Source organism: Nipponia nippon, unplaced genomic scaffold, assembly GCF_047370975.1.
Source record: "Nipponia nippon isolate SJK-2023a ecotype South Korea unplaced genomic scaffold, ASM4737097v1 scaffold_29, whole genome shotgun sequence".
NCBI classification, from domain to species: Eukaryota; Metazoa; Chordata; class Aves; order Pelecaniformes; family Threskiornithidae; genus Nipponia; species Nipponia nippon.
Genome location: NW_028262346.1, coordinates 1,484,125 through 1,506,907, shown reverse-complemented (window position 1 = coordinate 1,506,907; position 22,783 = coordinate 1,484,125). Strand labels below are relative to the sequence as shown.

At 42.5% G+C, this 22,783-nt stretch overlaps 1 protein-coding gene across 12 annotated transcripts in view; it reads left to right on the top strand.

Annotated features, from left to right (window-relative positions):
* Positions 1-201: 201 nt before the first annotated feature.
* Positions 202-22,783, top strand: part of CELF4 (CUGBP Elav-like family member 4) — an 876,733-nt gene continuing 854,151 nt past the window's right edge. For 8 of the 12 annotated variants that reach the window (XR_015706126.1, XR_015706122.1, XR_015706125.1 and 5 more), the window contains exon 1: positions 203-797. Coding sequence is in view for 4 of the 12 variants with exons in the window: in XM_087763663.1 (XP_087619789.1) it covers positions 518-797 (280 nt within the window). In the remaining 8 variants the exon portion in view is untranslated. Of the gene's footprint in view, positions 798-22,783 lie in introns of all 12 variants that reach the window. The other 4 variants (XR_015706128.1, XR_015706124.1, XR_015706127.1 and 1 more) reach the window with 1 other exon arrangement.

The following is a 22,783-nucleotide window of genomic DNA, read 5'->3' as shown; positions in this document are numbered from 1 at the left end:
AAACGCAACCGTTCCCCTTTGCTCACTTGGCACAATAGAAATTGACTGTCTCTCAAAGAGCCATGCGCCTAGTGCTATTTATAGCCAGGGGCCGTGTTGGAAGATACCATTAAGCTTTTCCCGGGCAGACAGACAGGGGGGTGGTTGGATGGGAGGAGGGGGTTTAGCCAGAGTAGAGGCAAAAGAGGCAAAAGCAATCCCCCACCCCCAGCCTCCCTTCCCCGCACACACGCACATCCACACACTCACACCCCACCCCCTAGTCTGGCTGGGAATTTGAACCGATCCAGCCTGTTTAAACGGAAAGGACACAGATCTTCAATGTAAAAAAAGAAAAATCAGATTAGAACCAGAGAGAGAGAGAGACGGAGAGGGAGGAGTGTGTGTGTGTGTGAGTGTGTGTGTGTGTGTGAAAGAGGGAGAGGGAGCGAGAGAGAGAGAGAGGAAGAGAGAGAGAGGGAGAGAGGGAGGGAGAGAGAAAAGAAGAGGGGGAAAAAAAGGAAAGAAGATTTTCTCTATGTATATAAAGATGGCCACGTTAGCAAATGGACAACCAGACAATACCAGCCTGAGTAGCAATCACAGCAACCCCAGCACCAACGGGCATATGAACGGATTAAACCATAGTCCCGGAAACCCATCCACCATCCCAATGAAGGACCACGATGCCATTAAGCTCTTTATTGGGCAGATCCCCCGTAACCTGGACGAGAAAGACCTCAAACCGCTCTTCGAGGAGTTCGGGAAGATCTATGAACTGACGGTGCTGAAGGACAGGTTCACTGGCATGCACAAAGGTGAGTTACCTCCTGAACTTTCCCGGGAGAGATCAGGAGAGGAAGGCAGGCTCCCGCTCCCTCTCTGGGTCTCTTTTTCTCTCTTTCCTTTCGATTTCATTTCATTTTATTTCATTTTTGGTTGGCCCGGGGGCGGAGGCAGCAGGCTGGGGGGGCAGGGAAAGAAATAATAGACCCTCTTGGAAAGAGAAGAGAGAGAGGCAGGGAAGGGGTTCAGCACCCTTTGGTTTATTTATTCGTATTTTTTATTTCTTTCCCCCCTTTTTTGGGGGGTGAGATGCAGCCACTTGGCGACAGCCGGGGCGCCCAGCCGAGCGCCGGAGCGGGCGGCGGGGCTGGCAGGCAGCTGTCCGCACGCCGGTGGTGCTGAAAGAGGAAGAGGATTTCTTTATTTATCTTTGGGAGCCGCACATTTTCCACCCACGGTGTGTGTGTCCGTGTATCTGTCCGTGTGTTTGCGAGGAGCTGGGAAGCCCCTATTTTACAACTGTTGTGTATCTGGCACCGGCACCTTTTCTTTTTCTTTCTTTCTTTTTTTTTTTTAAATTTTATTTTTACTGCTGTTACAATTATTATTTGTAGTCTGCTCCAAAGCCAGAGGCAGAGGAGAGTGAGTTGCTCAGGGAGGGTTATTTCATTTTGGTTTTGTTCAGCGTGGGAACAGGGATATAAACAACAATAAAAAAGCCTATCTTAAGTGGGGCAGGGGGGTGTACAAAATCATGATGTGTGGGTGTATGTGTGTGTGTGTTGGAGGGGGCGAGCCAGGAGGGACAGGTGGCAGTTTAGTTCCAGAGAGGAGAAGTCTCCAAGCAGGCATATTCCAAGCACTACTTTAATGTGCCCAAAGTCCATCTCGGGAACTTTTTAGGTTTTCTTTAAAGGCAGTGGAGAAGTACTCCCTACGCGATGCCTCGCTCACTCCATCTCTGCCCTGCTTAGCTTAGGCTCTCCGGAGGTGCATTTTAGATTAGATGATGCTACGTTTTGGAGGTGGGGGAGGGTGTGTGTAGTGGGGGAGAAATGCTCGGATCCTCGGGTAGGAAAGTAGGACTCGCAGGGAGGAAGTTGAAGATAATTTGCATGGTAGCCCCGCTTAGGAGCAGGAGAGACCCAGGAGCAAAGCGAGCCACTTTATTAACTAAGGTTCTGTATATATGTGTGTGTGTGTGTGTTTATTTCATTAGATATTTAGTTATTAAAAAAAAAAGAAAAGAAAAAGATCAGATCAGAAGTGATTGGGGTGTGACTCCAGATTTAGTGTAGGAGGAGAAAGGGTTTTGCGGGGGGCCACGGGGGGAGTGGAAGTTGCATCTGTTACAGGAGAGGTTCAGTAGCAGTGTCTACTCCAGCTTGGTGGACTCCTGGCAGGGAGAGTCACTGGTAATGGCATTACTGGCTTCCCAGCTTTCCAGATGCCTTGGCGAGTTGTAAATCTTGAACTTAACAGCATGTTTAGCAGGCATCTCTTCCCCCTTCCCACTCACTCCCCTCCTCTCTTCCACCCTCAGGAAATGTGAATGAAAATATACCCTGACAGTGCAAAGTACAAGTTTTGCACAGGCTAGAGAAAATGTTCAGGGCTCGGGGACTGGGGACTCAGTCCAAGTTTTACAGGATATTTCTTCTTTCTTTTCTTCCCGGTCGCTCCAAACACCCTTCTCATATTTACAGTGATCAGTGTAGCCCTTTCGAACCTTGCTTTCTTTTCAGGCTAGCTTCCTAGAAGCCACATTAAGGTCTGATAGGCATCATTTAAACATGACATCCATACTACAATAATTATTAATCATTACAATAAAAATAATAGTAAGAAGCACAGGGAAAGAAAGGTCCTGGCAGGTTTCATCTAATAGATGAGGCACAGTGAGAGTAGCCACTAAGCTCATGTGTGCGCACATGTGTTTGCAAAAATTATCTAAGATTTCTGTAAAATAAAAATAACAGCAGTAAAAGCTCCGCTGAAGAGAATCACTAAACATAGTATAGAGGAAATCTTTGAGGCAACACCTCGATAAAGGTTTTTTGTTGTGGAGGGAGGTTATTTTGATTTGTTGATGAGATTTTATTCTTTTGTTATGTTCTATCTTAAACCTGTAGTTAATCAATCTATGCGCTAACTTTAATTTCTATTTCATAGATGTGAATTCTTACGCTTTCAGTTCAGTTTTGCTTTTACCGTATGCCTGTATTCACAGAGACAAACTCAGGAAGGGGGGGAGGGAGAGAGAGAGAGAGGGATCATTTATCTTGCTTGGATGTGTTTAACACATATTCCTAAATTAAGCAAGATACTAACTTCATTTCCCTTCATTTCATTTCTGTTCTAAAGCTGCAACCTAGGGAAAAAGCCAGGTGGGAAATCTTGTCACCTCATCAAACCAAATTGCATGAGTTCATCGTGAAAGAAACAGTCATTTTTACCTCCTAGAAGTTTTGGACTTTGAAAGGAAAAATGATGATGATGATTGTTATTTCACAGGGTAGGGTTTGAGTGAAGCTTCAATAGACACTGAGTTGCCAGTGTTTCAGAGATCAGTTTTATTTAGTACATCCGAGAAGAGTTTGAACTCCTTTCTAGCGATGCCGCTGATTTATTAGCTAATCCTGATAAAAATGTGCCTCTGGCTACCTGGAAAAAAATTACTTTCTTGCCAGTAGTGATTAATTACTATTAAGTCAAAAAGCATGATGGGGCTTTGAAAGATGAGGATTGTGTTTGGCTTTTTTTTACTATTTTATTTCATTTTATTTAATTTTTAATCCTTTTTTTTCTTTTCCCTTCTCTAAATGCAGTCATATGAAGCATAGTATTCACTCAGATCTCCTTATTTTGGGTTTTCTTTGCAGGCATAAGTGAAGAATTGCATAAAGATAGTCCAACTTGGCTCTCAGGGGTAGGATGGCAATATGAAACCCCAAGATGCTTTCCATAAGTGATGCATAATGCTTATACATTAATTGATCCATCACTTTCAGTTGATTTCATTCCTAATCCAGGGAATGAGGCTGTGGCAGTGGTATACCCTGAAGGGTTAACAGTGGGCTGTAGTTTATTTAAGTCCACAGAGAGAAAACCTTGGGTGTGGAGGGGGAGAAGGTGGGTTTGTGTTGGGAGGAGGGAAGAGACAGGAATTAGCTTAAAGTAAAAACGTAGCAACCAGAGTAATTTCAGGTGTAAATCCATTGAAATGAGAGCACAGGATGTATATTCTTGAAAATATTATGAAGAGATCCTATTGTGGTACTCCTGTATAGCAGGAGGAAATTGAAAATTAAGAACCTGAAGATAAAGTACATGATTATGCCCCCCTCCCCAAAAAACTATCACAAAAGGAGAGTGAAGTCCCAGGTTCTCTCACCAGAAACCTCGGCTGATACCAGGCCAGATACCAGGGAAGAGTCAGGGCATCACAATTCTCTTGCAGACACACGAAGAGAGAAAAAGGTACGGGGGAAGCAGCATGTGAGGAAAGGTGGGAAAGGCTTGCCAGATCCCTGAGAAAACAAGCTTTCATGGCACGAACATAGCTGCTGCATATTTCCCCCATCCTCACTTCTCTCCACAAGGGGCAGGAACAGGCTCCTGCTGTGGTACTTTGCTCTAGGGTTGGGAAGAGGCTGTGTGCTGAGATCCGCGGGTAGAAATCTACCGGGGCTGATCTGACCCACCCATGTGCTCACACATACACATACACACATACACATGCACAGAGTTAACTAATCACACTTGAACAATTTAGCAAGCCATTCATTCATAACTTCACCCCTTCTTATCTAGCATTGGAGTATGCTTAAAGGCTGAGTTACTGAGAGACATAAAGGTTAGTGCTCTCAGGACAGCCATATTATAATGCATTATCTTTGAAGTCATTTAAGGCCAATTTAAGTAGTATTTAGTATAATATTTATGAATTAATGTAATCTAAATATAGGACTGTCCCCATAGGTTTAAACAGCCTATTCTATTGAAGCTTGCTTGTACCCAAGGCCTGGAATGTGTTTTAATTTAAAACACACAGGTCTCCATAATATTCTATTTAGGAAGTCAGAAGAAATCAGCATTCCACACTTAACTGAGATTTACTGAAACACGTGCGGGTGAGTGCACTTAAAGAGTGGAGATAGTGTGCAGTGGGAAAACAAGAGTCTTCCATAGACCTGAGAGCTACAACATTCTTTCAACCCTTATTTAGGGGAGAAAAAAAGCACAAAACCCCCCCAAATCTCCTTGAAATCCACCATTGCAGTCCCGTGGTTAGGATAGCGTTCCTACCTGACCCGAACCTCACTCGATAAGCATTCAATGCAGCTAGAAAAATGCAGTATGAAAAGAATAGTTTAGTTCGTTTGCTACTTTGCCTTCTCAAAAGTATAAATAATTTTGAAATTTAAGACACCTCGGGGGTAGGTAAACAAGGCTTGCATTCATTATATTCTGTTCTGTTTGATTACAAAGATAGATTATAGAAAAATTAAAACCTTGTTAAGTCTAAGGATGTTTATGAAGGTTTTGGATATCTCAGAAATTCAAAGGTGCAATGAAAATGAGCATTCAGTTAAGATGATACATTTGTATATATGTATAAATGTATAGATTTGTGTGTGTGTATACATACCGAAAAAAGAGATGTATACACATTCATGCATATAGCCTTTGGGAAATGGAAATTTAGTTGACAAGAAGCACAGCGCAATACAGGTGCTGAATAAACTCCTCCATAATTGAAACATAATGCTTGCTTGGCTGAAAGCAACACATACAGCATTTAGTATGGCAGTAAACCAAACAAGTTTTAGGGAGGTAAATGCACAAATAAACTGGAATAAAACAGAGGAGGCTTTATGCCTTAGGTCTAAAGAACAACCCCTTAAAACAATCAAAATGCAATTGGATAGCTTGATGGAAGAGAGAGGAAAAAAGCAACCCCCTGTACATTATAATCTCCCGTACAGATGAGCGTGTATGTGTTTTGATAATGTCAGATAGCACCGATTGCTTCATAAATTAGAAAAATATATGTTAACTCTTTTTTCAGGGGTCTGGACATGGATTCTTGTTTCTAAAAGCAGCTGCAGCCAGTTATGATGCTATTGTTATGGTTGTGTCAGCATTTCCAATACAAATTCCAGTTTTCTGGGACCTCTCGCTTGGCTGTTAAGTTTTGCACTGAAAGCTGTTCTTCAGCTTGCCCCACTACCCTATCAACTAATCTTCCTTACAAGAATGGATTTGTTTTAAAGTTACATAATGTGGAGGAAAGAAAGAAATTAAAGTTTGTGTTTCTAGAGCTTTTGTTTCTTCTCTTACCTTTCTCCAGGTTAGACTTATATTTCCTACACATTTATGGTTTACGATTGTTTTTGTCCCTCAGTATCTACATATACTGGTGCCTTTGGGCATTTTAGGGAAGGAAAAAAAGGTACTTCTTTTTTTCTTTTAAAAAAATATAGCGACAACAACCAAATTTCATAGTATTTACTTAGCCAAACCAAGGTTTTAATTAAAGGGTGAATCAGGAACTTAATAATTTCTGAAGTATAACAACAGAAACGGGGGACAGTTTGGTTTTGTTTTATTTTTTTTTTTTTCCCTGTATTGAGGCAGAAGAGATCAGGAATGTCAGCACTGAAGTAGGGAGAAAAATTGAGGATCCTTGTCACCTTGGATGAAAAGCGTGGTTCATCTGGTCCTGTATCCTGCGTCGGCCAGTGGCCAGTGCCACAGACAAGGCTTTCTTTAGCAGAGGATTCAAATTGCATAGTATAATAAAAGCTAGGCAGCTGATGGAATAGTCTTTTGAAGGAAGTTGACAGAGAGTATCTGGAAATTTTGCCTGGGCAAAGAGTGAGTGAGACTGCAGAAAGTGTCTTGTGCTCAACCAAAAAGTGGATTGTACCTGTCAAGGAGGGCAGGCAGAGGACTCTCTGTGCACGGTGGTCAAGAGCAAGGGGCAGAAGGGGCTGGATGATCAAGGAGGGCCTCCCCTAGCCTTAAGAGCTGGAAATATGCAGCCACATTTTTCAGCAATACGTCAGGGTGTTTTTTATCATGCATACCCTGTGTGCATGCATACCAGCCGCACCGACCCGACAGACCATAACGACACTAAAGGAGCTGTTACCGTCCCTCCCATCAATCAAGTGTGAACTGAGGCGGGTTTATGCGACAGACAGTAATGGTTCCAAGGGAGAAAAAGTGGGGGAGATGATCTAGGCTGTTGGGCCACTTACCTGCATTCAAAATAAATAGAGAAAAAGCATCAGATGCCCAAAGACTCACGTAGGTGTTGGCTATAGCCTTACAATAATATTCCATAACAGCAGGAGGCTGCAGAGCTCAACATGGCCTGTCCACCAAGCGCTGCCTGATTTCTGCCCCATAAGAGTTTGCACTAAGCAGGTGAGGTGTTAAGTGAGCTAAGTTGAATCCTGGCCTTAACAAATAGGCCGGTGTTTCATTAATCCCATCATCATCTTTGCTTAGGGAGTGAAGGCCTGTTGCCTGCTTGCTGGGGAGAAGTCAGTGAGATTTTTGCCATCACTTTGGTGGGTTCACATTTGGAAAACCTGGTGCAGGCTTGCACTTACTCAGTGTTTCACATTCCCTTTAAAATTCCGGATTGTGGATTTACGTAGCAAACCACAACACTTGCAGTTAATGCTATGGGCTTCTATGCTTGTTGACTTCTCCTTTAACTTAGCTTTCCTTCTCTCAGTGAAACTAAAACTAAAACAAAGCTGAAGAACTGACAAAAGCCTGACCCTTGCCACATTTCTCACTCACTTAACTGCCCCACCGATGCCCGTATGACTGTTGCCAGGGTTTGTCATGGCAGACTGACCCTTATGTATTAAAATCTGCAGCGGAAAAAGGGAAAAATAATAGCCATGGTGAGTATAAGTTATGGCTTTTCTTCCACCGTCACTTCACTGACTGAGCTGGGGTATATATTATAGGGGCCTCCCTCTCCCCGTAACTCCTTGAGATGCATCATCGCATTTTGGGGATTGCAGGATCTATTGAATCACTTTGTCTGTGCTGCATCGCTTGGTGTGGGCTGGAGTCAGGATGTCCACACAGATATTGCATTTGTTTGCTTTTGTCACCGTGAGCCACAGCCTGAATGCACACACAGGTGAATGCAGCTTTTAATGTGCATTCATTATATCCAACTGACATCCCCTCGAAGGAAGAGAGGGCTTATTATTGTCGCTCCTTAAAATAAAGATGGATGAGAGCTCTAAACCTCTCAAATAAAGTGCCTGACCATATGTAGTAGCTAAAAATAAATCATATACGGCCATCTATTCCATGTAAATGAATGGCAAGACATACAGATATAGACATTGTGTTAAGTTTGTCAAGCAGAAGCAGCCAAAAATATCGATCAAGGCAAGGGGGAAAAATTGATAATGAACTGGACTCCAAGAAGATTTTAATTGACAGTGACTTCTGTGAACCAGCTTTGGACAGTATATATAAACTGACCACAATGTAACTTTATTCCAATGCACTCTCCTCTAATTGTCACCTTTGTTAAGACTGGCTACAGATCAAAGGTTTAAAGATACTTAACAGGATCTTAGTAACAAACCCTTCAGATGCATTAGAAATATCCGACAGCTCAGCCAATGAGGCATGCAGATTTCGATCTACCTCACCCGTATCTGTTTATTTTTCCCTTCTTTGTTGAACATGGACAATCATTGTTTAACATTAACTATTTCATAGATGGCTTTGTTGGCAATGTTGATGCCTCCAGGGATATATAGTTGCCGGTGAGAGGGGCCTCCGCTGTTAGGTCTGTCAAAGTATTTTGCCACCAGAAAGTCTGTCAAAGTATTTTGCTCACGGTTTGATAGACCAAGATGCAGTGCAGAAACAGTTTCTAATGCAGGCTATTCTTTCCCATTTAAGTTGTTGAGGTCTGTAATGTCTGTATTTAAATCTGGAAAACATAAAAAGATATAGATTGCATGAAAGGTGCAGCTGAGAATTAAGTTTTATGTGAAAAGTGCATATGCAGAGAGATACAAGTATGCCTGCCACATCTGTATATCACACACACGTACAACCATTTATTATATGTCCATATTAATGAAAACATGCATTCAGTACAGACGGGCTGATATATGTCTCTAAATAATTCATTTCTAAAAGACAGTACAAAGATCATACTCTTCTGTGAAAGTGGCAGGTGACTTAATAGGCTATTCCTGGAATTACATGCGGAGTTTATTTTAATATGATACATAGCTGTTTGTTCATTATACTAATTTAATGATACAGTCACACTTAATTAATCCATGTCTGGTTTATTTGGACATTGTGTCTGAGTCTCCAAAATATTTTAGAGGCAACCCGGCTGACTTCCCAGTGCGCTGGGCCAGATAACTCTGGACATGACGCTTCTTCAAACAGAATAAAAATGGAGCTTTGCAGACAGAGTTGGTCTGATGAGATCTGAGTGCATATTTGGCCTCTTTCTAATTCAAATGCCTGTGTATATAACACACAGAGACTGTGTATGTACGCATGTATCAAAAGGGCAGACTTACACTTCCATAGTTCCTCTCCTTTTCAGTCCCTAAGGATAGATTCACATCACATAATATGCATCACTCACTGCAAAGGCACACAAATATCTTTGTCGGATTTGGTAGCTTCTTGCAGGTAGATGTATAAAGCAGCATCAGCCTAATAATATCCCTATAAAACAGTGCTTCCTTCCTAGGATCCAGAGGGATGAAGGTTGTCAGAAGATCAAAAGATATATCACAGTGTGCTTGTAGAAATCCCCTGATTATGTTTCCTCTCTATAATGCTCTAATTCACTATTTGATCAATTGTAAAAGGGCCAATGCTTTAGGAGGAAAAAAAAAGTATTAGGTTACTAGATGCTTGAGGGTGAGTGAAAATAATCACACCTAAAATTATATGTAGCAATACAGTAATGAGTTTATCAATACTTCTTTAAAGAATCTGACAGCCCTATAGGAGAGATTAATTTCTGTGAGTAAAGGTCACAATATAATCATAGAATCATAGAATCATTAAGGTTGGAAAAGACCCTTAAGATCATCGAGTCCAACCGTTAACCTAGCACTTCCAAGTCCACCACTAAACCATGTCCTCAAGCACCACATCTACCCGTCTTTTAAATACCTCCAGGGATGGAGAGACAACCACTTCCCTGGGCAGCCTGGTCCAATGCCTGACTACCCTTTCGGTGAAGAAGTTTTTCCTAATATCCAACCTAAACTTCCCCTGGCGCAGCTTGAGGCCATTTCCTCTCGTCCTATCGCTTGTTACTAGGGAGAAGAGACCGACCCCCACCTCGCTACAACCTCCTTTCAGGTAGTTGTAGAGAGCAATAAGGTCTCCCCTCAGCCTCCTCTTCTCCAGACTAAACAACCCCAGCTCCCTCAGCCACTCCTCATAAGACTTGTTCTCAAGACCCTTCACCAGCTTCGTTGCCCTTCTCTGGACACGCTCCAGCACCTCAATGTCCTTCTTGTAGTGAGGGGCCCAAAACCAAACACAGTACGCGAGGTGCGGCCTCACCAGTGCCGAGTACAGGGGCACTATCACCTCCCTGGTCCTGCTGGCCACACTATTCCTGATACAGGCCAGGATGCCATTGGCCCTCTTGGCCACCTGGGCACACTGCTGGCTCATGTTCAGGCGGCTGTCAACCAACACCCCCAGGTCCTTTTCTGCCAGGCAGCTCTCCAGCCACTCCTCCCCCAGCCTGTAGCGTTCTATCTATCATATAGATATTACTATAGATATTACTACTCTAGCACCTATCTATCATATAGATATTACTTATTAAGACTATTGATAGCCTGGTTGACCAATCTAACCAGAGACTGTATAATGTACCTGCTGTTAACAGGCAGGGAGGAGAACTATGAAGAATTTACAGAATTGCCCACATGTAATATTAATAATATTGATTGATTCTAATAATATAATAAGGTAAAGATGTGCTTCTTTGAAATGGTGCATAGTGGCGGGGCGGGAGAGAGAGGGAGATACCTTTGCTGAGTAGATTGAACTGGCTTGCACCTCTTTGAAAGCTAACCCAGAGAAAACAGTTTTCTTGCCTCTTACAGGCAGGGCTCTGTTTCTTGGCCATTATTTCACCTGACCCAGACAGAAATGAGATACCTCTTTCTCTACAATTGGGTCTTTGCCTGGCAGCTGCAGAGAAGCCAGGGGCCTGAGAAACTCAGAGCAGCCAGGACCATTTTGATCAACCAGTTCAGCCCCCATCAGAACAGAATTAATTTCCAGAGAGCTCTTTTTTAGCACAGAAATGCAATGAAAGTGCTTGATTTATTTTATTTTTTCACACCCTTAGCAGCATTTAAAAAATGGGGGGAAAAAAGAGGGTGGAAGTAACGTATATTCTATGATATGTATAATCTATAATTGATGGGAAAGGACTTTGCAGAGCAGCTACAGACCTGCTCCAAAGCCTGTTGAAGTCTTCAGGAAAACTCTACCTTGCCTGCAGCAATGTTTAGATTGGGCCCTAAGTTACGGGCAGTTCTGCAAGATACCGCTTATCGATGCAGGAATGACCGATAACATGCAATGTGACTGCCTTAAGGTTGTTACTCATCTAAATCCAGATACACAGACCTGCTTGCTTCTGTATTTCCTAACTACTCCCTCTTCAGCAATAGGCTGCCTTATCTGGGTATGCTAGTTCACTCCTTTTGCTATACCATTCAGCTTGAAGTGTCTCATTCCAGTTTTTGTGTGATACTTTCAAGATGGTTTGCATTTCATTATGCCTTCTCTCAGTTTACAGGGCAAGTATTTTTCTTTTGTGAGCATTTAATTGCTTTTAAAAGCGATTTATTTGATTGCATTCCATCTTCAATAATAAATGGATGAGGATGCAATTTTTCACCCTCTTTTATAAAGATATATTGTTATTCAGTTATGCTATTCTGTGGGTTTTGTTCTGTTTTGTGCATTCGGAGGGAGTCTGTTCATTTTTTTCCTTTGTTTTCCTTCTTCCTATCTTTTTTTTTGGATTATGGATTTATTTTTTTTCTTTTAAGAAAAAGAAAAGTCATTCAAGATACTGGCAATAAATGAGAAAAGTAGGAATGGAAGTGAGGAATGGGTAAGACAACCAACAAAAATTGGCAAAGTTTTTAAAAGCATACCATTGCTGCATGTTTATTTGCAAGAGTCTGGATCCAGCCAATTTTGATACCAAAGAAAAGAGTATCTTACAAATGATTTAACTTCAAATTTAGTCATTGACAGAAAAGGGAAAAAAAAGCAAGCCAACCCATAGAAACACTGGAAGGAAATGCACATAAAGATCTTGCAGGAGATAAGGGTGATAGATTGGTGCTCGGTTTTACATTCTACTACTGGGTTAGTAAAAGTTAACACCAAATTAAACAAACAAATAAATAAACAAGAAAAGCAAGCATTGCCATTCCTTCTGGATTATTTGCTAGTGGCTAATATACCTCAGAGCTACCCCCTCTAAATCACTGCCTGTGCCTGCAGCTTCATTCAGAGGAAGGGCATTATCTGGTGGGTGAGAGCAGGCAGTGAGGATACCTGGGTTCTAATCACAGCGTGGATAATTACTCACCAACACTCTCTGATGATGTCACTTAAGCTCGGTGCCTTCAGGCCTGATCTGAAACCTGTTGAATCAATGGGAAGATTCCCATTGGCTCCAGTGAGCTATTGATCTTTCATTTCCCCATCTGCAATACTAGGTCAGTTGGATTTTTATTATTTTATTCTTTTTTTTTTTTAGAAAGGAGAAATTAATGGTATAAATTTGACATTTATTTTTTCTCAGTAAAGGTTGCGGTGCATCTCTGATGGCAAATGTGTTACATCAGAGCCCCTTTCAGTGCAGGTCATGAAAACATACTTTCAAAAAACATGTGGTGGGGAGGTGGAAAATTAGCTTTGCTCATTTCACTTGTAAATACATATTTGTCCCTGCTTTGCCAAGAAAGGGTCAGTGGCAATTTTGCCACTTTTCTTTGTGTGAGTAGGATTCAGCCTTTGTAATTTCTCTGTCTGCAGGAATATCATCATTCACTGATTCAGGATCTTGATTTTTTTTCTTCTTTTAGTGAATCACATATATACTCTTCATTGTTATGGCAACTGAGGGAGCTGCAAAGCTCAAGGATTTGATGAAGGGCTGAATCCCACCTTTCTTCTCTAAGGGCCTGATCCAAACCTATTGTTTGCAATACGATTTGGAGCAACCCGAAGGTATCTGCCTTCACTGGCAGGTAAAAAGAGAATGTTCCCTCTAGACAAGTGTACTCCTGCCCTCAGTATGGGCAGATGGAATTGGCAGTTGTCATCCATTTGCTGAGGACCGACCCAACACTCTCTGAAGTCAATAGTTAGACTCTGACCCAGCCTTACAAACAACTGACAGACACTATGTGAATCCTTAAGCAGGGATGTGAACGTCCCTGACTTTAGCAGAGCAAGGCAGAAGGGAGTTTTCACTGCTGCTACCCAAGAAGTAGCTTATTGTGGGGAATAAACAAGATTCCAGTGACCTCGAGTATCCAGCCACAGCAAAATTAATTTAGAAACCTTTTCATTTAAAAGGGGGGTTTCAGGTGACCTCCTACAGTGAAGATCTGACAAGCAAATTAATCAGGCACCCTGTTTTTTTTATTTTATTATTTCAGTTGCAGTTTTAGTTAGTTTATCAATAGCAACGTATGGGGGGGTGATTTTCCTTCCCATCAATGCTTATGTCTTTTATGAAATAAATGGAGGAGATGGAGTGTGCATGTGTGTACGTATATGTGTAGAGTAGATTATCTAACCCCTAGTCTATTTGAAATCATTGCAGTGCACTCAAGTCAATGATATTCTGTCAAAGGTGGAGAGGAAGTGTGCATGCAGTGTGAGTGTGCGAACGTGATGCTGCTTGATTGCCTGAAATCCAACTAAGTTTCAGTTTCAAAGGCCTGGGGGCAGCAGGGAAAGTATTTGTTTATTTAATTATTTATATATTTACTCAGCTTTACTGACAGTGTTTGCAGATGGGGGGAAAAAAATTGGAGAAGGAATGTTGGGTTCTTGTTTGGAGGGGAAAGTGCGTTGTATTAGCCTCAATCTGTTCTCCCATATAATGGCTGCTTTGTGCTGTTAAATGATCATTTGTTACTGACCGGCTCATTGAAAAAAGCCAAAGGGGTGCTGGTAGAATTAAGTTTTATGAGTTTATTCATAAAAGGAGTTACACAATAGATGTGTCATTCCCCTGTCTTCTCCCCTATGCCAATCCAGGGACAGGACTTCTGGCAGCAGCTTCTTAATTCAAAGAGAAACAGCCGAGCCACCAGCGGGCCCGGAGACCCTGCTCTGTGCTACCAGGCAAAAGCCGTCGGACTGCTTGCCGACGGAGTGGCTCGGTTCTCCGTCCCTGGCCCCTGTGTTTGCTTTCCAAGTGCTGTGCCCATGCTCTTGCTGGCTGAGTTTGCATCCAAGACCAGCTCCTCACCCTCCGTTCCCAAGCTTCCTCCCTTGGTTGCAGGTGCAAGTGTGGGTGCATGGACCACAGGCTCAGATCTGTCCCCAGGTGCTGCTCCAGGCTCACTGCCCGTTTCCCACAACATCCTTCTCAGCCTACCTGTGCTCATGAGTCATTTATTTTCCATAGCCAACCTCTGCTGCTACAGACCTCTTTCCCTGGCTCTCGCCATTGCTGTTCACACTCCTCTTCCCTCGGTTCAGCTTTGCATCAATGTTTTGCCCTCATGCTGTCGCTGGCTGTCACCCCTGTAAAGAGCACTTCACCAGTTCATGTCGCGAGTCGCCACTCTGATTCTCTCAGACCACATTAACTCTCTCTCTTCTCCTTTCTCAGCTCTTTCCTGAACAGGGTTTGGGAAAAGGGAACCATACTGACCAAGTATTTTCAAAAAGAAAAAAGCCATAGGCAGTAGTGGAAAGATACACACCCACAAAATATACACACACAGATACACAAACATACATATTTCTGTACATAAACTACTGAGAGAGTAGACAGAAAAGGTGTTTTTTTTTTCTTTTGAGGTTCAAAGCTCGATGTCCTCTTTCAAAGACTAAAAAAAACACAATAGTGCAGTAAGTCTATAATTTCACCAAGGCAATTGCACCTTTTTTTTCAACTTTTCTTGTTTCATTAAATCAGCAGCAGATTTCTCACACCTGAACAAAAATCCTGCATACATTTTCCTTTGAATTCTTAAAATCGTGATCTTATTCTTAACTATTCTTGGCAGCCCCTTCTGGGACTACAGTTCACCTTCTTGCAAAAATATTTTTCCTGCTGTTTTGAAACATAACTACCCCTCAGCTCCAGGACTCTTCTCTAGCAAGCCCAAATTAAAGCAAGAAGGCAAAATAAGCCTTTGATGTAGTGCTGCATCAGAGTCGTCTTCATTCAGAGGTAGCTAGGAAGGGATTAAGACCCTATTTCTAGCCCAGCCCTCTTACTAACCTTCTGTGTCCTGCCAGATCCCGTTCCTAGACCTTGCTCTTCCTCAGTTTGCTATGTGTAAAGAGGAATTTATGATATCCAGCTTTTCAAAGAGCTTCATGTGTATTTAAGGTATAAGTCATGCTGTAGCTTTAGCAGTGATGGTCTAAGGTTATAAATGAGACAACATTTGTAAGGAGAGGTAATATCTTTTATTAGTCCAGCTGATATAGCTGGGGAAAAAATGACAGACTTCCTTGTGTGCCTGAAAGCTTGTCTATTTTTTTCCAACTATATCAGTTGGTCTAATAAAAGATATTACCTCTCCCGGCAAGCCTTGTCTCATTTGAGGTGTAAAGCATGTAGGCTGATTATTTAGGCCTGTTTTCGTCTGTGTTGAGGGATTAGACATTTCCTCACCTAGGTGGCCAGGGGAAAAGCATCCCAGGTTGATGTCCCCTTCTCTCACCGTCTGTGATCAGCAGCTGTGGCCATCTCACAGGCCTTAAGAGGCACAGAGAAACTCTGACAGCCCCTGTTTTCTGATCCAGGAGATGTCCTTTCTGTTTTGCTTTTCTGCTCCCATACGAAGCACCACATGCCCTCTCCTCACCCGTGTGACTGTGATTTATTTATAAAATTGCTGCATATATCTGTGTGTGCGTGTGTGTGTGGGCAACCACACAAACATTCCCAAGGTGCCAAGCAAGATGATGAGCATTTTCTAATGTATTTAGCAAGTAATAATGCAAACCACAAGCGACAAGTACAGCGAGAAGAACAGGTAAAATACTTAAGCCAGGGAAGACTTTGGAAGGAAGGGATTTTTCCCTCAGCTGCAAATAAATTGCAGCCCCCACCATTTCTGGGAGAAGCATTTTGGGGTTTTTCTTGTTTGATTTAATAAAACATGCCTGAAAATACCAAGCAGCTGAAAAGAATCCAGAAACAGGTAGCAGGTTTTCAGACATGGCAAAATCCTGCTCATATGCATAAGGCAGCAGTAGTCAGAGGACAGCTATTACTTATGCTTGGCTTTACTACCTGGGAAAGCATCGGATCATCTATTCAGATCAGGATAGTCAGCTATGCCAAAGGTTTAATCAAATATTAAACATGGTCAGTAAACTTAAACCAATGTTGGACGTGCAGGAGTTCTGCTCCTTTTCAAGCAAGCACTCTAAGAGGAGAAAGTTTTCTCCCATCTCTCTCTGATTGGGATTGTTCGTGGCTGGAGGGATCCTTTTTTCAGACAGGGACCCACACTGGTGTATGTCTAGGTAAATACATGTCCACGTGGGGGGTTGTGTGTTTATTACCCTGTCAGGTAGAGACTGAGTTGTTTTTTCCCTGAAAGTTCACATCTGTCTCACTCAGATAATTTCCCATACGCTTCTAATCGTTCATCCCATATGCTTTTCTGTGTCTATCTGTCCCTCTCCAAATACGATGCTTTCTCTCTCACGTTCCCTCTCATCATCCATTCAACAGAGTTAGAAAGGTGCGTGCATGTAGATGTGTATGTGTGTGTATTTGCAAACTTGTGCAGGTAGGTGCGCATATCTGGCTGCTTATTGATAAATAATACATGTACAAAGCCACATCTGCCTCCTTCCTACATACATTTGGGCTGTATTTACACCCTCCAGCCCTTATTTATTCTGACCGGGGGCACTCAGAGGTAGAACATTTTGCAGGGAGTTATGGTTTACGATGTTACCTCTCCCTTCCATTATTCGTTCTCTCTTTTTATCTAATCTCTCTTTGATTGTCCTGGTGCAGCTTAAGAGACAAAGTGAATTTTTATTACATCATCAATATAATCTCCAGCTAATCAGCATCTGCATGCATTACCATGCCCCCTTTGGCTTTTCATCTGTGTGTCCATAAATAATAAGAATAATAATCAGGGCCGTTTTTGTGTGCGTGCATGTGTGTGTGTGTGTGTGTTGGTATCAGGTGGAGTCACAGCTGCACTTTTTCATTTCAGACAGCTTGTTTTAGCAACATTGGACCCAGCTTTGTGCAGATTGTCTTGACTATTGCCCAGATTAATTTCCTGGTGCCTAATGCTTAAATCATGGAAACAATTAAAGCGGATGAATCCATACACATCTTCTCGCAGCGACTGAACTTTGCTGTTAACTTGTACACACATTTCCATGGCATTACAGGCAACGTGCCCAGTGCCAGTGGAGTGTGGAGCAGTTAACATATCCTCCTATACCGGTGTTTAACCTTTAAATTTTTAGTGCGTACTTGCTACTCTTTCTTGGGCGGGAGGATAGTACATTGCATGTCTTTGAACAGGAAGCTCAGAGACCAGATTTTTGGCTTTTGATTGCTGATATTTTTCCACAGCTTGCTGTGTAGCACTTAGCCTGCCACTCAGGTCTGCAAATTTTGCAGAGTTGAGCTCCTATACATTTTTTCTCCTCCCTTTCCAGCTCTGGAAGAACAATGACAATAATACTTCTCCATAAAGTAAGACTTGTGCCATTCTTTGAAATTCTCATCCTCTGTACAGGTGTCTTGTGCATTTTAAACAGAATCATTCTGCTTTCTCTTTAAAATACCCTGATTTGGCAGAGCAAGGCAATGGCAGTGCCTCTCTGTTAAGCAGGCAGACATCAGATTGGCTTCCCAGTGGCTTAGGGTGATACTCATCTGATACACAAACTGTAACACTCATGTCCCGTCCTGCAGTGCCAGGGTTAGTCCTTTCTGAGTTGTCCAAGATTGATCACAAACACTGTGCCCAAGTTCAAACAGATAAAACAAAATCTTCAATGAAAAAGGCACATACACTCATGGACAAATTTTAGACCGATGTACTGAACAGCAGCGAACCCCTTGGGAAAGGGCCTGTATCTCTTCAAGATGAAATGTAGTTATGGTATAGAGCCATCCATCCAGCAAAGTGTACACTTAATTCATATTGTGGAAAGCCTCCCAGAAAGCAATAGGTTCTTAAAGTTGAGCAGGTGCTTAAACGTTTTGCTGGATCTGTGGAAATCTGCAGTTCAGATGAAATAATTAAGTGTAGGGGTGTTACAGAAGCCAAGTGAAAAGCATAATTCTGTGACTCAGAAATAATACTCCTTCATAGCTGAGGCAGAACACTGAAATCATGAAAGAAACACCATGTACCTTGAACACCTTGCAGCATGGATCAGGCTGAGACCCTTCCTATATTTCAAAATATTTCCTTCCTGATCTTTTTTATGGACAGATTCTGATTAGATTTGGCCTGGGAATGGGATTTGCTCTGAGCAAAGAGAAACAGAATTTTTCAGTTCTCATCTTCAGTTTTCTTTTTTTATACCAAACCCTTTTCCCTGGCCCCTCCAGCTCCACTCCATGTTTTGACAAACTAGCTCATTTATCAGATGGGAAAAGAGGAAGGGGGGAATGAGAATATTTTTGGTTTCTTCTGTTTTGCATGATATAATCCCCCTCTCTGCTTAGCACCTCCGTAAATAGGAGCTCCGATCTGAAACGGGTCACAGTTTATCACACTCAGGACTAGACCAGATTGGGTCCTGAGTCTCTGTCAACCATGTAATAAAGAGACCAAAGTTTTACACTTTACACAGATAAAATTGACACTTTGTGTAACATCTCTTGATTTTCCTGGCTCCATTATTGTTTTGCATTTTAATTTTGGAGGTTTATTTGCATGTGTATTGCTAGGCTTCTCTTTGTTGTTTCACTATTTATTTATGCCCTCTTGCCCCTCCTTACACCCCTTCTTGCCCAGCTTGCCCAAACCCAGCAGCTAAATCCTCTGGGCAGGTATGAAACCAACATCATTCCCGGATAAAAATCTACCTTGAAGGATGAAGAGCATCCTCCGTTTGTAACTGGAAGGCATGAAAAAGAACACATCACTTATCTGAATTTGCTGTTCATCCAAGCACTGTTTATGGAGATTTACAGTACCTTGCCTGTGCAAAGAGCTCTATTGCATGGTGACTGCTGGAGGATTTTAGGTGGCGGTATTAGCTGCGGTATTAAAAATGCATCGGAAGGCACAGGGTGGGAGATTAGTTGGGTAGAAAGACCCACGAATGAAGGGTTAATTACATTCAAAGAGGCCATCATATGGAGCAGAAAAGGCAATAGGTTTCTTTTCTTCAAAATTTACTAAATAGCTGGAAACATGGTTTAATGAATTTTAATGGGATCTTTCTGAATCCTATGCATATTGCATCTGCTGACTGTAGGAAGTCAAAGTATTGTTGAAAGGGAGGTATTGCCCTACTTTAGGTTTCACAGTTCAGTATTTTAAAAAATATTCTGCAACAAGCACTTTATTCAATATATATTTTTCTCCTTATTTAATTCCCCGCCTTACAAACAGAAAAGACTTTCAGGATCTGTGAGCCCTCAATACCATAGATTATTCTACTGTTATATAACACATGCTTTACATTTATTGAGCCATCTTGTGCCATCAAGATAAAGGAGGCCTTAGTGTTTTTCTCTGCTTAGGAGCCATCTATGAAGATGTGGTAATGAATTCTGCTCTCAGTTATACCCATGTAAATCTAGAGAAACTGACTCCTGTGAATTTCATCCAGGATTACTGAGATATAAATCAGATCAGGATTTGGCCCAGTCTGGAGAAAGAAAGGAGAAACAGAGTCGGAGTTCTCTTTTTTCCTTTGCAGTGTGCATGGGCTGGGATAGGATCGTATGCCGCACAACTCATTTCCCTGAGGGCTCCAGAAGCAGCAGCAGAAAAGCCAATCTGTTTGACTCCAATGCAACAAAAACAAGATATTCGCACTTTAGAGAGATTGGGTCATTTAGCAGGACATCAGAAATCTTGACTGCAACATCTTCATCATGCTGGTTTGCAGTGAGCCAGCATCATCTTCTGCCTCAAAATCAAAGGGAAACTGAGGCAGAGCATGTAGTGAGCCTGTCTCAGAGTAGCTGTGTCTGGCTCCTGCCCATATTTTTAAGTCTACCTTCACTATGTTGAGGTTACCCATTGCCTTGGTAACTTGAATTTTCTCTGTCACTCTCTCTCAAAGTGCCAGGCACCCTCTCAGACAGCTGATAGTATAAGGCTGCCCTACTTTTCATTAACCTGGGGCCCAGTTCTCCTTTGGGGTGCAGAGAGAGTTGCTGAGATGCTCTGAAAAGATGCTTTGAGGTTCCCTTGAAGCCAGCAGGAACTGACAGGGCTTAACACTTTGCAGGACTGTTTTTAGGTCTGTTGAAGGAGAAAAACTGCATCGTTTTAACTGCAGCAGCATGATCAGGATGACAGAATTTCTCTGTTAGAGGCATTACAATACCTGTATAGAAATGGTTACACCGACATATAAATACACACATGCACACAGAAATAGAAGAAGAAAAGTAAAAGTATGCTGTCATCAGGCATTTTTACACCAGTATGGCTGCGCCAGCCCTCCAGGGTCTACTAGGATAATGTTTTCCACGACAAGGTGGTGTTATGCTGGCTCAGGGCTGCAGACACAGACAGTATCCCAGTGCAGGAGCCAGAGCTTCCTAAGAGCAGAGACAACCTCAGATCTGAGTCTGGAGTGATACTTTGCAGACTGAGAACAGCAGGAGGACTTTGCACCCCGACTTTTGTAAAGAAGAAAGCCAGGTATTTAAATGCACTTCTGCAGGACTTGAGGCTTCACTGCTCCCCACTATGGAGTTGTTGTTACTTTTTACTTTTCCACCTTGTCTCCCTATCCCCCCTCATGTGTTTCAGATCTTTCTCTCCTTAGAAGCAGACAATGTGATGCCTGCTTGAATGGCACAGATAAGTTAGCCATGCAGCTCGGAGCACCAGCCCTAAACCACCTAGCCTCCCTTTGATCTGATATCAAAACAAAAGATGTCGGCATCAAAACGATTCTTTGCCAGGTAACAGTTACGTTGTGCGCGTCGCCTTAATGCAGCTGCAAGGAGCTCTCATCTCTTTGTATCGTGCCCAGATCTGCACTTGTCTTAATACTTTATCAATGTGCCAGCATGCTGCTTCTGTCGTGGATACAGCTGTGCAGAAGCTGTCAGCATTTTTAAGTAAAGTGTTAAACAATACTTCAGGTGACAGCAAATTGTTATTTCCTTACCCCTCCTCCAATTCTTCCCTCTTCCCCTCCCTCACCAAGCCCAGATGCTGAAGCCCTTATTTTTATGTTGGCTTCATGCTCAAATTATACAACCAAATGCGTTGTCCCTTCTTTTTCTTTTTTTCCCTGATGGGAGCCATTCTCTCTCTAAGGGGTGGAGAAAGAGAGGCACAGAAATCCTTCCGAGGAGCTGCAGACAAAATGAACCTCATGAGCAAGCGGCCTATCCTGGTTGCTCCTTCCTTCTCTGTTTCAGGTGAGCTGCTGGGGCTTGCCCAGAAAAGCCACCCACCTCGCCCGTGTCTAGCCAAGAGGACAGTCTATGATTCGTAGCTCTATCTAGACTTTTAATGCACCATTACAGTGTGGTTGAGAGCTGGGAGTTAGGAGAGATGGCTTTTTTTTTCGTAGCTCAGCTGTTGGTTTACTCCGTAGATGCTGAGCAAGTCATTTCTAGAGAAAAATTAAAACTGGCTGTCACTTTTTTTAGTGCCTACTTGTTTTGTATGCTCATTGTGTACGTGCTTTGGGGAGGGGGGTCCCTACTGCAATTTGTGTTTCAAGCTGGACACTGTAAATTAGGGATCGATTTAAAAAACTCGGGTATTTAACATATCGGCATTGTGTTTCTGATCCTTGCTCTACAAAACTGGATAAATAATACTTCCCCATGAAGAACTTTGAGGTCTTCCAGAAAGTTAAAAAATTGGCATTCACTTGAAGTATCAAGGATCAGACCTTGTTGGACTTGCACATACTGCATTAACAGAAATATCTGTTAATATCCCTTGAGCAAGAATCTGGCAAAGCTATGCCTGTTAGGAAATACCTAACAGGCAGAGCTTTGCCAGATTCTTGCTCAAGGGAATCCAGCCTGTTTTGGTGAATAATAATCAAGCCACCCCAATTTTTTTCTCCTTTTTCCTCTTCTCCAGAGAGGGATAGTTACTGAGGCACCAGTACCTGAGAACAAATTTTACTCCTCATACATCTCCTTCAGCACTGACCCTCTCCTAATAAATCAGCTTGGATTTGATATAGGCAGGACCAAGGTCAGCCTAGCTTGGATCTCGCTGTCTCTTCAACACACCAGATACAATGCTGCCACATTGTGGCTCGTTCCTATCTGTTCTGCTGCACACACTCTCCTGGCACTTGGATCTTGCAAGAGAGCATCCTGGCTTTCTCTCCAGGGAGGGCTCGTGGCACTCCAACTCACACGCTGTGCGGTCGGGGATGTCACCCAGCCCCACTTGCCTCCACAGTAGGCAGAGACCAAAAAAGACCCCCTTGCCAGTGATCATAAATTACAAACCCCTTGTGCACTCCCATAGTTTTTCTCGTGTGGCTGCTGGTGCTTTGTAGAAAGATGCTCTGAGTTGGAAGG